The sequence below is a fragment of the Alosa sapidissima genome, chromosome 18, assembly GCF_018492685.1.
Source record: "Alosa sapidissima isolate fAloSap1 chromosome 18, fAloSap1.pri, whole genome shotgun sequence".
Taxonomy (NCBI): Eukaryota; Metazoa; Chordata; class Actinopteri; order Clupeiformes; family Clupeidae; genus Alosa; species Alosa sapidissima.
In genome coordinates, this window is record NC_055974.1 from 11,863,378 (window position 1) to 11,879,866 (window position 16,489).

Genomic DNA, 16,489 nt, shown 5'->3' on the forward strand with positions numbered 1-16,489 from the left:
GTTCATGTCCAAACTATTGCATTTCTGCAGTAAAGTGCAGCACTATGTAGCCTGGTTAAAAACCAAAATGAGATTTAGATAGATAGATAGATACTTTATTGATCCTCAAGGGGAAATTCAAGAATTTATTTAGATGGGCGTGGCCAGGCTAAGCACAATGTGGTGCAATGCAGAATTTTTTCATGTCCATAATAATGCATTTCATGCAGTTTTAACACTAAAAGTAGTGCAGCTATTTTTGTATTGGCCAGCCATAGATACACACTTGTATTTATGGTTGGCCAATACAGCCTGAAGGCAGTTGCTAAAATCATATGTGGTTGAGATTAGAGATGATAACAGGCTTATCCAGGCCAACAACCATCTTGCTTAGAAAAGCATGCATGTTTTTTGGTGTATTTGAATGAAACTTCAAATTTGAATCTGAAATTTAAAATGTTGAAACATTATTCTATCTCCAACCTGCGCTGTGTTGTGACCTCGGATCAGGAGTCGAGCGTGCTGAAAACCAAGCGAAAAGCTCAGCCTGCTAGCTTTCATGCTGGCAGCACTGCTCTTGAGACACAGCTATGCTGACTGGCATCCGTTGCATGCCATGCATGACCAAATATAACACAAGAAAGGAAAGAATCGAGAAGTGTGTGGACTCCTTTTTAAAGTATTGCTTAGAAAAATACTGTCGTCACCTTGGCACCGAAGTGCTCAGATTTGCTGTTATCACTTTAAGTCTATTTGGATCCACTCATTGCCCATTATTGCTACACAAACTCAAATCCCCTGTGGTACTTGTCTGCCTGTGAAAAGTCTGGCAGACATGTAGGCCTAGTGGTCAGTCTCACTGAGCATTTAGGTCCACAACTCCACATGTAGGCTTTTGCCCTATGGGCTTCTTGCTATGACTATTACAACGGACAGTTGGTTTATGCCTGCAGATGATATGCTGTTGCAACTCCATTCTAAACTGCCAGACCTGCTTCACTTGGGTGTTTATCACTGTGCTTTTATAGTTGCTTCCATCAGATTCAAGATATGCTTAGCAGTCAGCAGTGTAGCACTACTGTAGACCTTTGTGTAGGCCTTTATGCCACCCATAGGTTTATCCTTGGCCTGGCCTAGGAATTCCATAGGTTTATCCTTGGCCTGTCCTTAGCCACATGAAATCTGACTGATTTGCAATTATGAATTGCGGCCAAACTAAATTACTTATCAATCATGAATTTGTGTATTTTAAAATGTTGTGTATTTCATCTAAGAACAATAATAGAGACACGGATTACATCCGATGGATCCATTGCACCATAGCCTACACTAGCGGAACTTTAAATACTGCTTTTGTTTCCACACGAATGAGTGAAACAGGAGACGTGACGTCCCCACCCTTGAAAGCTGACTAGCCTCAGATCTAGCTGACCACCAGCCAACCAGTAAACACAGAAGATGGAAGAGAAAATGTCAACGTCAGTGATGGACCCCTTTAAAGATGTCCTTCTCCAGTACTTTATGCCAGAGAAATGTTATGACGAATTTTTCCTCGATTTCAATTTTTTGCATGGTAAGTAACTCCGAGGAAGGAAATATCGCTCTGACAGTGAGGGGGAATCCAGTCAATCCAGATCGAAAGCTAATTTATGCTAACGTTAACATTACTGAATGGAGTGATTAGCTTGCGTAAAGGTTAAATCGAGAATTAGGTTTCTCTGTAAGATTGTTTATTGGAAATATGATAACATAACGTTAGCTGCCAAGGAATCTAATTCCATTTTTCTCTTTGCTAGGTAGCCGCGAGCATTTACTTTACATTGGTCTGACTACTGCCATGTCTTATTTGGCAATGCAAACGTTAAAAGTCTGATATAACTTTGTACGTTATGCTCTTAGGTACTCGTTATTGGTTTATTAAAACCAAGATTGCACAGGTCAGATTTCCAATGTGTTTTTGTTTTGCAAGATGAGGTAGAAAAGTTGCCGGGGCACATTCTGATTGGATAGTTTGATTTCTACACTGTACTTTGCTCATGCGCTTTTTCGAAATGATAACGTTGTGTTTGGTAGCGTGTTTCTCTTTGTCAAGGGTTCTAGAGATGCTACTTTCACATTGGAGTGCATATGTGTTTTTGAATTTTAACAGAAACTGAATTAGTTTTTACACTGTCCGCGTCATTCTCAGATTATTCTAATTCAACATCCAGTCCACCAATGTTATGAATATAAGGAAGTTGACATGTATGTTACTGGATTGTTGGGCATTAGAAAAGAGTTGTCCTACTTTATACCTTTTGGCCTCATTATTGGCCTTAGTCTAAAGTACATAAGACAAGAGATTACAGTACGCCTGGATGATGTCATCACCTGGTTGATCCGCCTGCAATTTTAAATAACATGAACACATTATTTGAGAGTATGTTTTATAAAAAGACACAATAATATGAAATACTTTTGTTTTTGTTTTCTTGAGGTTTTATGGCGTCTTCCCCAATGAAAACACATTACTCATATTTGCAGTTGTTAAGCAAATACCCTCTGTTTTCTGTTCAAAACAGTTGAATGTCTGAAGATGGTTTTAAGCAAAGGTCTGGGGATCGGGATCATTCTGGGATCAGTTCTGGGTAAGGATCATAGAAATGACTTTCTCTCTCTCTCTCTCTCACACACACACACACACACGCATGCATTACATTAAGATACAGCACATCAAGCCATATGTAAGGTCTAAGCTTTACCCTGATTTGTTCTTGGCTTTCCTCAGTAAAGCTTCCACAGATCCTAAAGCTGATGGGAGCAAAAAGTGCAGAGGGCCTTAGCTTCAACTCCATTCTTCTTGAGTTGTTGGCGATCACAGGAACTATGGCCTACAGCATTGCAAATAGCTTTCCCTTCAGGTGCAGTATTACTGTTGACTATACAGGTTATTATGTCTAGTTTAACAGTTTGAAGTATTAGCAAAAGGTTAAGCTAAGCTGTGATTGCAAGCGAAGGAAGCAAACATGGTGGATCAAAAATGTTGCTATCATGGCCCCAAACGGGAAGTAAGAGAAGTGCGGTGAATGTGAATATATCAGCAGAGCAGAAACTGAAATTGCTGACAATGATTCCAACACAAGTGCTAGTGGTAACTTTAGCAGTGCCAGTGAAGTTTCCAAGGTACCTGCCAGTAACAAACAATGCAATTTAATGCTGGTGATAATGGTGGTACTTGGGGAGCCAATGCTTTTCTGAGATGGTAGTACTCATTGTCAAAGTTTGAGAACCACTGTTTTAGACAACTTGACTTGTGAATTGAGTCCAGCAAGTGAAATGCTAAATTATGTTCTGGATGAAGGAAACTTATTTCAGATATAAATATAGTAAAGTAAACCTTTGCAGTTATTGTTTAAACAAATGTCTAGTGGTAATGTGTTGTAGATTTGCTGTATTTTTATACAGTTCGGATTAGTAACACACTGTGTTTTGGTTCCACAATTGATTAGCCATAATTGGGAAATCTGAAGTGTCATTTCTCAGTCAGGCTGAGAACAAACAGAAAGATTGTAAGTGTGCAGTGAGGATAAAAAGATGAGGTGGAGACTGATCCTCTAGTCATTTTGTAAAGCAGACTATAGAGGGACGGCCGACCTTGTCTGCAGTTGCTCTCACTGCAAAGTGATGTCAGTTATTCAAAACAAATTTGTTTGTCTTTAAATCTTTTCTACACAGTGCCTGGGGTGAAGTGTTATTCCTAATGTTACAGACAGTTACCATTGGATTCCTCATTCAACACTATGGCGGAAAAACCATCAAAGGTAAGTCCTCGAAGACTGAAAAACATCTTATTTAGAACATGGTAGCTAGTTATTCATTTGAAGAGATATGTATATTTTTGGTCATTTGATAAATACACGATTCTCTCTTAGGGATAATCTTTCTTGTGGTCTACTTTGCCTTGGTGGCAATCCTGCTCTCGCCAATGACACCCTTGTCTGTGGTCACCACTATGCAGGCTTCGAACATGCCAGCTATCATTTTTGGCAGGGTGAGCTTGATGACTTAATGCATACATTCTTTAAGTTGCCTTCAAGTTACAGTTGACCTTTTGTATTGCACATGAAGCTGTGCAATGAAGATGGTGATTTGTTGTATACGGTCAGTGAAGTAACATGAGCTCTGCTACTTTCTTTTAGCTAATCCAAGCTGTAACTAACTACCGCAATGGACACACAGGGCAACTATCTGCCATATCAGTCTTCCTGCTCTTTGCTGGATCCCTGGCGAGGATATTCACCTCTATACAGGTACCAGATGCACGTTCACCATCCAGTCAGGTCATCATTAAAATGCTTGCTTATAGACCTATTCTAATTTAAACCTACTACAAATACTCTGCAACTGTAGGGGGAGAAAGTAGCACAAAAAAAAAAAAAACGCATTGGATATCTCAGTCAAAGTCAGCTTTATTGTCAATTTCTTCACATGTTCCAGACATACAAAGAGATCGAAATTACGTTTCTCACTATCCCACGGTGAAGACAAGACATATTTTACCAATTTAAGTCCACAGACAAACACAACATTCAAGTAAACAAAAAAGTAAGTAAATAAGTAAATAAGAGGGCACATATAATAATGAAAAAATAAGAGCAGCAAAATTTGGTTGAAATTGTGCATAGACAGTCAATAAAATACTAGTGCAAAGTCAGGCCAATAAAAGGCTTGGGTAGTTCTGTTTGACCTAAGTAAGAAAGAAAGTGGCATAGTGGTGCAAGTTATGTAAGAGCAGCAGAAGTGTTGTGTTTTCAGGACAACAACAACAAGTTGTAAAGTGTACAAGTGTGCAAGTGTGCAAGTGGAGTAGTGCAGGCGGCCATTTGGGTCCAATGTCCAGGATGTTATGTAGCTGAGGGTGGAGGGGGGAGAGGAGGGAGAGAGTTCAGCATCCTTACAGCTTGGTGTATGAAGCTGTTGGTGAGTCTGGTAGTGCAGGAGCGCAGGCTTCTGTACCTCTTCCCAGAGGGCAGTAGATCAAACAGATTGTGAGCGGGGTGACTTGCATCACTCACAATTTTGGTCGCCTTGCGGGTGAGGTGGGTGGTGTAAATGTCCTTCAGGGAGGGGAGTGAAGCACCAATAATCCTTCCAGCTGTGTTCACTATGCGCTGCAGGGCTTTCCTGTTGTATTCAGTGCAGCTTCCGCCCCACACAGCGATACAGCTGGAGAGGATGCTCTCAATGGTGCCTCGGTAGAATGTGGTCATGATGGCTGGTGGAGCACTTGCTCGCCTGAGTTTCCGCAGGAAGTACAGGCGGCGCTCAGCTCTCTTCGCCAGTGATGCAGTGTTGGTGGTCCAGGAGAGGTCTTCACTGATGTGCACCCCCAGGAATTTGGTGCTGCTTGCTCTCTCCACCACAGCACCGTCGATGGTCAGTGGCAGGTGTTGGGTGTGACCTCTCCGGAAGTCAACAACAATCTCTTTGGTCTTGCTGACGTTCATATCTTTAAATGAACACTTGTCATGTCCTGTATCAGTCAGACTTTTTACGGTTTATGATTTAAGAACTCCGACCTCGGCTGCAGCAAAGCTTTAAAAGTCTCCCTCTCTCTGTGCAGGAAACTGGGGACTCTCTGATGGCCCTGACCTACGTCATCTCGTCCAGCTGTAACGGCATCATCGCCGCCCAGGTCCTCTACTACTGGAGCAGCGGCCCTGAGGCGCTGAAGAAGAAGAAGAAGAAGGCCGAGTAAAGTCTGCTTGAGGGACAGTGCCTGAGAGATTCATATCTTCCTTTTCTTTTATGACTTTCCTATGATCTCACTGGTCAGTCTGATCAGCTCAGTCTCATTGATCAGTCTGTCCGGCTCTCCGAAAGGTGTGAATTCAGCGCTGTCATTATAGAGGTAAACAATTCTGTTTGGGGATCTTTTTGCATGCACTCTGAATTGAGAGTGTGGCTGACAACGAATACTGTACCACCGTCACACACTTGCACTCACACAGACAACACACTGTCTATTTTTTTCACTTGATCAACGACCAAATCAAGATACTCGGGCCCTCTCACACCGCATTCCATCTGTCTGTGATTCTCAGCTGTGAACATTCTCTGTTCTCTCAGAGATTAATTCAGGGAGGACAAGTGTGTTGGATGGTCATTTTCATTTGTCCTTCTTCCTGTCTCTCTCTACCTTATTCTCCAATTCGTGTCCATGTGTAAGCCACTTGAAGCAGCCGTGCTGTATGCATACTGTAAATGTTCAAATGTTGCCATGGTCCTCGGACCTGTCTGAATCCATGGTGTATGTACTTTGGAAAGTGCAAAATGGTTGACAACATAGCTGTCAATGTCTTATACTGAGATAAGAATGAGAGATTCAAATACAAACGCTGTACTGTCAAGAATTGTACTGTATGAAACTTCCCCTCATTTTTTTTATACCCTGAGAAAGAAATTTGCACAATCTGAATATCTTTGTACTAGACGTTTGTGGTACTGCACAATAAATTCAAGGGGGTCAGATGTGCAGGGGTTCCTGGCTCTTCACTGTTGTCGCAGTCCTGTAATACATTTCCAGTGAGGTTTTGGCCAGTAAATCCCTGTGAGAATGAAGTAAAACTACCATGTGTCATTTTTGTGTCCAAACAAAAGAAAATTCAGATACAGGATGGTCTCATACACCATCAACATCAAGCAGTGAGACTATGTTCAGTAGTTGCCTCATTGGCATGTAAAAGGGAATGAAACTAGTGGTGTGATTCATTCCTTCATCACTAGATGGAGGCAGAGATATGGACCACCATGTGGTGGAACATCCTCTACAAGAGCTAGCAGAGTTTTATTCATGAATATATTCAGCTGTCGGAGATCCTCTGGCACCCATGGATTGGACACATGCAATTGTAATTCTAAATCTCAAATGTTACTTACAGTGGCCTAACAAACATTTACTTTTCAACATATACAACCTAACTGGCCAACCCCATAGCACCACGGGGTAGTTCAGTGTCTGTAAAAGCACTAGTTGAAATCAAAAGAAGTGATGAACTGATACACACATAGATCAAAGCGATCAATAGAAACAAAGGGGCAAACGGATCACGAAGAGTAGAGGGGCTCATGAAATATCCAGAGATATGAGATGATGGGGGAGAGGTCGTCATGTTCATGCATTCTGCCTAACCACCTGTGGAGTTCTTCTTGGGAGGTCTGTCTATCAAATATAGGTTGGTTCAACACAGCAATCTGTTTTCCTGAAAGTACAGATGTCCTTATCTCTTCAGTGTGTGGGCCAGGTTTCTTCTCTTCCTTTTACCAGAACGTGCGTTTCCCTCTACTATCTGTGCATCACTGGAACCTGCTGTTGCTCCACCTAAATGAGGGTGTGAGATGAAGGTGACTGACTGCTGATAACTTCAGTGTTTGATCACGAAATGTCCAGTGTGTTCTAAATATTGGCCCCCTGGCCCCCCCAAAAAAGTCCTTTTTTTATTTTATTTAGTTTGAAATCATTTTTGATAGGGAAAAAAGACACCATGACTATAGTGTAGAAATATAATTACTTCTCCAACTTTCTCTGACGTCTACATTAGCCTGACCCCTACTCCACCCAGTAGGGTTTGCTTCTTTTCTTTCTTTTTTTGAACCAGTCGAGCACAGGGTGTGTCGAGCTCATTAATTATAGTCTATAGTCTGCATGTCACAAACTCACTCACTGCTAAGCAAACAGTCCCTCTTTTAGAGGCATTAACCTCTCTGTAATGTACACATATCCATCATAGCTGATTGTGACTGGACACAAAGGTGGGCTTTTCTATTATACGTAAAAGTACGCCCATAATGTCTTAGTAAAAGTGGCTATCAGTTTATATTATAAGCTAAGACCTACAGACACAAATGCTCGTCAGGAAGATTCTTGTTTTCTTAACTGAAGTAATTATATGAGTTATTTCCTTTTACATGATGATAGAAGTATGTCATCTTGCAGACAGTATACTAGATTATACTGTGATTGTCTACATGGCAGAAAGCCAGGTCTTTGAAGTCCTGTTATTATGTACCTGTGACTAGCGTGAGCCCAGAAATCTCAGCTTATCATGACTAATGTGTAGTCACAGTTGGAAATTCACCACATACAAATTCAGATGAAACGACACTGCTTTCCTCCTGCAGTTAAAAAAAGACTATCAGGATGGATCAGTCAGTGGAGTGAGGCTACTCAATCAATGATCTGTTGAAAAACATGACGGCGACTTCCCTCTCACGGAGAAAACATACCACCTGGCTATACCTTTCCTTGTTGTTCTCACCCAGTTGCTTCTCTTCTTTTCAGTGTATGTTTTATGTTGGAGTCTTGTCTGCCTGCCTGAAAAACAAACACGTTTTATGTAGCCCATTTCACTCTCCTTGCTATAAAAAAATTGAGCAAAAGGCAAAAAAAAGTTTTTTTTTACTTATACACTGACCATGTAAAGACAACCACAGTGCATGGTGTTTTGGTGGTGCCTGGGAGAGGAAAAACCCATTAGTGGATAGTGGATAATATGGTGGCAGGTGTTATAGGTCTAGCCTCTGTCAATGTATTAATTACAATAGAATACGTTGCCCATATTTGCAGTGCTGGTGTCAGACAAAACATCCTTCCATATCGAGCTAATCTCTACCCAGAAAAAGGGCAGGCCGACTGTTGCGTGACTGGTTTCCATCGGCTATGTCGTGTGAGGTGGTGAGTAAGTATGCAGCACTTGGTGGCATTTCACCCAACCGTGGCGGACGCCCACTCGCTCAACTGTGTGCAAACAACCTTTCAGGCAGGTCTGTCAACGAATTGTGCAAGTGAGAAATGCAGTTGCTTTACAGGCTGAGGACTTGCTGGCTAGAGTGCGGACACAGTTTACCCTGTTTTTTATATATACATATAAAGTTAATAACTGTACCCTATAGTCAATAAACTTGACACAGAAAATGTTAAATGATTTGTGTAACTTTTCCGAGCTTCCCCCAGAAAATCTCCACGTGTGTGTGCGTGTTTGTGTCTTTATTCATCCACCTAGGCCAACATAGGCTTGTCAGGTGTTGAGCAACTACAGCTTTTGCTCTGCGTGCAAAAGAGGAGTGGTTCCAGGTATACTTTGGAATGCAGGTAAATAAGAATCAGTTTCCATGGTTACCTTTGATGTTGAATTTCCTTGTGCAAAGTAAAAAAAAGTTCTTTGGAGGTCCAAGTTTCCCACCCCCCACAGAATAAAATGTCTAATTTCATCTCTATTTTGTTTTACTTTAAGACAGTCCATCCACATGTGTAGGCCATGTTTTTTTTAAGTGCCTAGATTCCCAGGACAACTTACATCTTCAGCTCACTTGTTTACCCCAGCTCCCAGAAACCATGGTAACCACTTGTTGAAGCCTCACAGCTTGTTGCTAAGAGATTTCATGTATGCCCCCAGAAAATTCATCAGCTGCCCCCACCCAGCCGCTCACCCCATTTTGGCCTCACTATCTACTTCCACCACAACCCCAACCATTTGGGCAAAAAGCTCAAAAGTAGACATAAGCTACTGAACACCATAGCAACAAATATATAGTGTAGGCCTAGCCTACACTCTGGTAGTTGTGGCCTAGCCCAGTGGTTTTCAAAGTGGGGGCCGGGGCCCCCTGGGGGGCCGCGAGGGGGTGCCAGGGGGGCCTCAGCAAGTTGGAAGGAAAAATAAAAGCAACAAATAAATACATTTGAAAAATGTAAAATATACCTATTACTATGAGGGTTGTTATACAATGCCATTATAATAATTTCTCACATTATCTGAACATTATATTTTCCATGATTATGACTGGGAATAATAGTAGAGTGATAACTCTCATATAGCAGAAAGCCATTTTTTTTACACACTGTATGCTCCATCGCGAAGTGCTTGTGGCTAAAATAATTATTAGGATTAGCTTAATTGCCGTAGTATTGTCGATGGGTTTAATAACACATTAAGGGGGTCCTTGGCCAGAACCTAGTGGTATTTGGGGGGCCTTGTCATGGAAAAGTTTGGGAACCCCTGGCCTAGCCTACATTAGAAAACTGAGGTAGGCTAGGTCTAGTTGAGCGAGTGGGATATTTGACCTATCAGAGCCATAGAAAGAGATCTATGGTTCTGGGATAGATAGAACTCATTGGGGAATTCTAGACTAGCCTACTACTGATGCATTGTTGGCGGAAACACACAAGCCTAATGTTATAGGATCTTAGTGCTGACTACTAGTCAAACAGCCATCTCTTCCCAGTCCCGTCCCCTCCTCTTGGCCTCCGATTAGCCGGTGCGAACTTCGGCATTTCCATGAGAATGACAACGGGTGGTGAAAGGGTTAAGCCCGGGATAGAGAGAGAGAGAGTCGAGGCACCCGAATGCAACGCTAATTTTCTGCGCGACGGGGGAGCGAGAGAAAGGGAACAAAGCACTCCGGGGGAGGCGCGGAGCACTCAGCGGCTTTACTATGTGCACCTGCGAGCTCAAAAGCAACGGACAATGTGTCTCCGAAACGGCCAATTACGGCTGGGCCAGCCACCCGCTTTCTGTAAGGAGAAGAGGTGGAGTTGAATTTAAAAGAGAAGTGGAGAAGAAAGTTAATGATTAGGCCTGTCCAAAAAACCATTCTGCAAAATTCCGTTGCTTCTCTCAAGACATCATATTAACCTCATAGGCCTAGGCAATTTCTAGATGCTCATCTGAAACTCCCTAATATAGCCTACCTAGGCCACGAGTTTCTTATAGTGGACTAGGCCTAGACAAGTCTGAGACCGGCTATGCACATCAGTCAGGCAATACCATCTTCACCCTTGGTGTTATTCAGTAGGCCATTAGGAAATGTATGGCCTATGCCTTTTTGTGAATGTCCTAGTCTACAGCAACATTATGGGGGGAAAAAACGAACAAAGTGCTTCAGAAACGTTGTGTTCAGGGCTTGCAAATGAATTAATTTCTGTAGAATGTGCACACAAGTTAGGCCTATATTTGAAGCCTCAGAGAATGGTAGGCCAGGCCTATTGTCTGAATGATTCAATATCCAAATAGGCTTCTTCACAACAACACTTTCTTGCTTTTAATTTTTTTATTAACATTTTTGTGGTGTAACCCTCTATTCAGACTAAACATTTCTCTTCACAAAAAAATAGCAGGCATCATTGAAACAGAGGGCTTCAAACTGTACACAGGTGTGAGACTAAACTCTCATTGTATTTACATGAAAGATTAAAATATTTAAAAAATAAAGAAAGTTATACCATAAAAAGTTGCACAGTGCACACTTAGGCCGCAAATGTAAACAGTCTCCTTTTTCTGGATCAGGTCAACATAAAGTACAACATTAAGAGAAACTCATTAGGAAACACATTTTAAATGGCAAGTGAGATTGAGTTACAGTCCACTGCAAAACTATCAGATTTCAATTTCAAATCTGAAGATGTGTACGTCAACGCATTTTATTTTGATGACTCTTCCCAGGTTTCGATGCACATTAACAGCTGATCCCCTCAACAGAGCGGTAGCCTAGTCACTAAAACAACTGTGTAGCTAAAGTTGACTTGTTGATGGAGTGAGAACCTCATTACTAATTTACGGTTCAATTTGAGCTGGGTACATTTTAAAACTATTAGAGAATCAACACTTCAGCGTCTCCACTCACATTTACATCTTCCGTGTGAAATAAGAGGACAAGACAATATGTTGAATCACAACTCACTTTACAAAAGATACACAATGTGCAAAAGAATGCAACAGTAAAAATCTAAGCACTCTGTTTACAAATGTGGCCAGTAGTTTTAAAAAAAAAAAAAAAAAAGAAAAAAGGCACACCACAAACATTTACGGGGAAACACCATGGCAAGTCTATTTGGAGTGATCACAGTGTCTTGGCAAGATATGCCAGTGTCCACTAAAGAAACCCACAGGATTCCACTGTAGTGCTATACAGATCTGAGCATGCACATTTTCAAAATAAAACCAGAGTAGATAATTCTGGTCACATGTTAAAATTAAAATAACTTTTCAATAATCTCACCGAATATCAGCAGTTCAATGTAGTGAACAATAAGAAAGGCTTCAGGTGATTAAATTGTGGGTCTCTTCCTAAATGCCTTAAAAATACAAATTACAGACTTTATTTGAATGACACTGACTTCAGACCAAACTTTCAGTGTCCATGTTGTCAATTTGATCGATTACGGCGCATCAGATCTCTGGTTAATCAATGTCTTAAATGTCATTTAAAAGACATTTGTGCCAACATGTTTATGGGACAATCTACCTTGATCTGTACAAACAACCATTTGCGTTGCCAGAACGTACAAGGGTACATTGTGGAGTTTCAAGATTTTTAAACTACGTAAAAAGGGAATTGTGTATGTGTATTTAAAAGGAGCATGGTACACATGCACTCTCCCTCTGTCCGTCTCTCTTTCTCACACACACAAACAAAGACACACACACACACACACACACACACACACACACACACACTTATAAAATCACATAAAAACATTATGTAAACCAGACCTTCATACATGGCAAGACTTCAAGAGAGTATCACCAAGCAGCATTCTTAAAACAGTGGGACTCAGAGAGGGCCAGTCCACAACACATGACTGGACACCAACAGCAGCGTGAAGAACAAACCATAGACTGGAGAGAGAGGAGGTAGCTCTTTAGCCCATCTCAGTCACTGTTCACTAGCGTTGTTAATAAGGAGGCGGGTGGTCTTTGTGATTGGAAGACGGGGAGTGCAGACCTGGCCTCCGGAAGGTGTCCTGTGGACATGTCTTCTCTTTGCAGTGTTCGTTAGATATGAGTGAGTGGCACAGTTCCCCCAAGATAGTGCTGCTGTACACTGGAGTAGCCTCTCTGGGCATTAGGGTCACTTGTGTCGCCACTGGGGATGTACATGCTGATCATGTCCCTCAGGTCCCCCTGGAGAGGGCCACGGTGGTGGTTTGGGGCCCCAGTTGGAGAATGAGCAATGGGCTCTGGTTTCACCATGGACATCACCGGACTCCCTTGCTGGGGGCTGTTACTGTAGGGCATGGAGCTGTCAGAAAAGATCAGAAAAGTGGTCATTAAGTATAGAAATTATATGAGTCTAAATGCCATTGGTGTCGTCATTGACTTTAAATGTGGGACATGAAAGAAGAGTCTGCTCATTTGTTCAGCTCTTAAGATTTCTAAATTTATTTTTTGGGGGCTTGAGTGCATGAGCTCAGCAGGGAAAACATAGAACATAATTTATTTAAAAAATACAGTATCAGTTCACAAATTGTGCACTATAGTCATGATAAAAAAGCCTTGAATTTAGGGCCTTGCTTATCAGCCACAGCTGTGGGCCTCCCTCAATGTCAATCACTCTAACTGAATCAACAATGTTTTCACGTTCTTTAAGGGCTTCTCTCACCATTCCAAAATCAACTTAAGTTAAAATGAGATCACTCACCTGTAAGAATTAACGCCATTCATGTAGTTTTGAGCGGCTGCCATAGAGGACGGGTATTGCAGGGCTGATAAATCGTAGCGATGAAGTTGCTGTGGATAACCAAGTGTCTCTCCCTGCATGCCCGCATAACCCCCCGCGGGTCCCCAGCCATAACTGTCCATTCTCGGGCTTCCACCTGATCCCTGGGCTGCCGCAGCTGCCAGCAGGTTGCCGGCTGACAATGGATATTTGCCAATCTGGTTATCCTTCTTAAGCAGAGGCTTGGTTTTACGACGTGGCTTGTACTTGTAGTCGGGATACTCCTTCATATGGACTGCACGGAGACGCTTGGCCTCATCAATGAATGGCCTCTTTTCGGCGTCCGTGAGCAACTTCCACTCAGCTCCCAAGCGTTTGCTGATTTCCGAATTGTGCATCTTGGGGTTCTCCTGTGCCATCTTGCGCCGCTGACCCCGCGACCACACCATAAAAGCGTTCATAGGTCTTTTGACCTTATCCATAGGGTCTCCACCGGGTGGACAAGCGTTTTTGGACCCTGTATGAGTGTTTCCAGCCATAGGGGACATGCCCTGGCCGTTGTGGTGCGACTGCGGGTGTCCAGAAGTTTTCAACTCATGCTCCATCAAACTATACATTTCGAAACGTAGGCCTATTTAGTTCCAGATTAAACAAAGGTGAATGTTCTTGAACACCAGTTAGGATACTTGATGATCAAATCAAACAAACCCGCGCAGGTGAAGCCTCTGTCGCCTGCAGCCGGGTTTGCCTGTTCAAATAAAACAAATTACCGCCTAGAATACGAACGCTGATTTACGCAGAATAATAGTCGTAGTAATTAAAGTCACGCGCGTGTAAAAATTTTCATTACCTTTTGTCAGCGACGTCAAGGTTTCAATGAGGAGTAAGCAAACTGTTTACACAGTAAAGTAAACAAATAGTCTTTGAGAAAGTGTGATTCTTAGAGAACTCAGACACTTGTTGAACACCGATTCACTCAGCCAAAGAACTGAGGTAATACAAAAAAGTTCCCCCTTTCACTCATGTGGTCCTTAGTAATAATTGTATTCCACGCCGGACCAATCCTCCACTCTGTCATTTACATAACTATACAGGGGTGTGGCATACGGTTGCAGCGTTTGGCATGGTAATAAATGTAGCCAAGCCTTTTAAAGAGAGCCCGTCTGTAAAAACGTGTTTGCCTTTTCAAAGCATTAATAAGAACATATGAAACTTGTTAAAAAAAGAGTTAGGTTGTTGTAATTAAACGAGGTTATTAAAACATTAAAATAATTTAGATTAAAAGTATAGCCTCGTGCAAATGTTTTTTCTGTTAAAATAATGAATACATAAAATTGGAAATGGCTAATAACCTGGTAGGAGAAATGAGGCTGTAGGCCTACAGCATTTGTCTTGAATATGACTGTGGAGAAGTATTTGTGAAGTCTTAATGTGTCAGGTCCTGAGACAATTATTGTACTGTGTCTGTTCCATCAAGTTTCCAAAGGAGGTTTAAAAATGCCAAGACTTGGCAGTTGATTATCCATGGTTCATCAATAAGTCCCATATTTAAAGAGGCAGAAAGACAGACTAAAATGGTCTTTATTTTACTGAACAGTGAAATAAGATAACATTCCCTCTAGATTAAGCTATTTATTTGGGTGATGTTCATCCTAAATTTCGACCACCATCATATTTCCAAGCACACTCAGTGTGTCATAACAAGTCAATGCCCGCATAGGGTATTAGTGATCATATGCATTAATTTTTCAGTCTCAGTCAACTCATTCATCAGTTGCTCAACATCCTCATGGTGCCATGCTGTGTCAGGTTACAGACTACCTGAAGATGAGATCAGTGCTTGATTTTGACTGTAACTGTTGTTGCAGTTGTTTAATATGATTTCCTCTTGTCTTTCTCAGATTAGCTACTGCAAACAGTGTTCCCTCCACCAGTGTTGACTTCATAAGTGTCATAGCGACAGGCTACATCTATATGCATCCACAAGCAGGCCAATGACAGAATGTGATAGCTTATGTGATGTGAAATGTGTTTGTGTGTGAGAGAGAAAGAGAGAGAGAGGGAGAGAGAGAGAGAGAGAGAGTGTGTGTGTGTGTGTGTGTGTGTGCGCGCGCGTATATGGAGACTTTGTGTGGGGTGCAGGTGTTCAGGCTAAAGGAGCGTTTTAGTTCATGACTGACAGTTAGGCTCTGACACCAATCAAACTGAGAATTGTGGAGCTCCACTCTCCCATTTCCGTTTCCAAGACAACCCTTTTTGGAATCTTTTCCAACCCCCTGTCTCTACCCCCACCCCCTTTTCTCAGTGCAGTCTTCCTCCACCACCCCTCCCCCTCTCCCCCTCATCTGTGTCTCTCTTTCTCTGATTGATTCTCTTTTGGAAAATCCTTTTATTTTCAACATGAGAGCTAAGAAACTTCAAACTGTTTTAAATACTCACAGGAAGACATGCAGCTCTCTTTTTCACGCGACCTCTCAACCAACTGCTTGCACGCAACCTGTAAACACTCGCACCCAGAAGCAAATACATGCACACACACACACACACACACACACACACACACACACACACACACACACACTAATGCACTGCAAACTTTAATGCGACACCCACCCATTTCCTTGACTAGTCTTTGTAAGTGTAAATCCTGTTTTTAAGTGCTTCAAAAATCAAGGTCCAAAGCAAGTTACAACAAGGTTTTCATGCCACCATGCACAAAAAAGCACACCATACAGCTCTGCTTCTACCCTTCCCAAATAAACTTTTCTATTCAGTGTTTAATCCCTGTACAAGATTAAAAAAACATCAACAGCGGTAGTGAACTAAGTCTCTTGCATGCCACTTTTGTTTTGTATATTTATGATGAAGTTTATTTATCAAAATACACTTTTATTCAAGTGAATTAAAAAAGTGTTTAAAAAGCATACAATTAGAACAGCAAAGAACAAAACAGTGACAACATTAGTTTATATTGGTATACAACAACATTAATGAGAGCAGACCACAAGTATACATTAGATTCACATTTTATATATTT

At 41.7% G+C, this 16,489-nt stretch overlaps 2 protein-coding genes across 3 annotated transcripts; one reads left to right on the forward strand and one right to left on the reverse strand.

Annotated features, from left to right (window-relative positions):
• Positions 1 to 1,362: 1,362 nt before the first annotated feature.
• mpdu1b (mannose-P-dolichol utilization defect 1b) lies at positions 1,363 to 6,585 on the forward strand. The gene is made up of 7 exons (XM_042070877.1): positions 1,363 to 1,552; positions 2,541 to 2,606; positions 2,747 to 2,879; positions 3,694 to 3,779; positions 3,891 to 4,009; positions 4,158 to 4,268; positions 5,582 to 6,585. The coding sequence occupies exons 1-7, from the start codon at positions 1,438 to 1,440 to the stop codon at positions 5,714 to 5,716; spliced, it is 765 nt and encodes a 254-aa protein (XP_041926811.1). The 5' UTR covers positions 1,363 to 1,437; the 3' UTR covers positions 5,717 to 6,585.
• Positions 6,586 to 11,029: 4,444 nt separating this feature from the next.
• On the reverse strand, positions 11,030 to 14,496 carry sox19b (SRY-box transcription factor 19b). 2 transcript variants are annotated; one of them, XM_042070619.1, is made up of 3 exons: positions 14,303 to 14,496; positions 13,435 to 14,200; positions 11,030 to 13,035 (listed from the first exon to the last, which is right to left on the reverse strand). In XM_042070619.1, the coding sequence occupies exons 2-3, from the start codon at positions 14,067 to 14,069 to the stop codon at positions 12,789 to 12,791; spliced, it is 882 nt and encodes a 293-aa protein (XP_041926553.1). In that variant the 5' UTR covers positions 14,070 to 14,200; positions 14,303 to 14,496; the 3' UTR covers positions 11,030 to 12,788. The 2 variants fall into 2 exon arrangements, with proteins under 2 accessions (XP_041926553.1, XP_041926552.1); XM_042070618.1 differs by having other exon boundaries at positions 13,435 to 14,496.
• Positions 14,497 to 16,489: the final 1,993 nt, after the last annotated feature.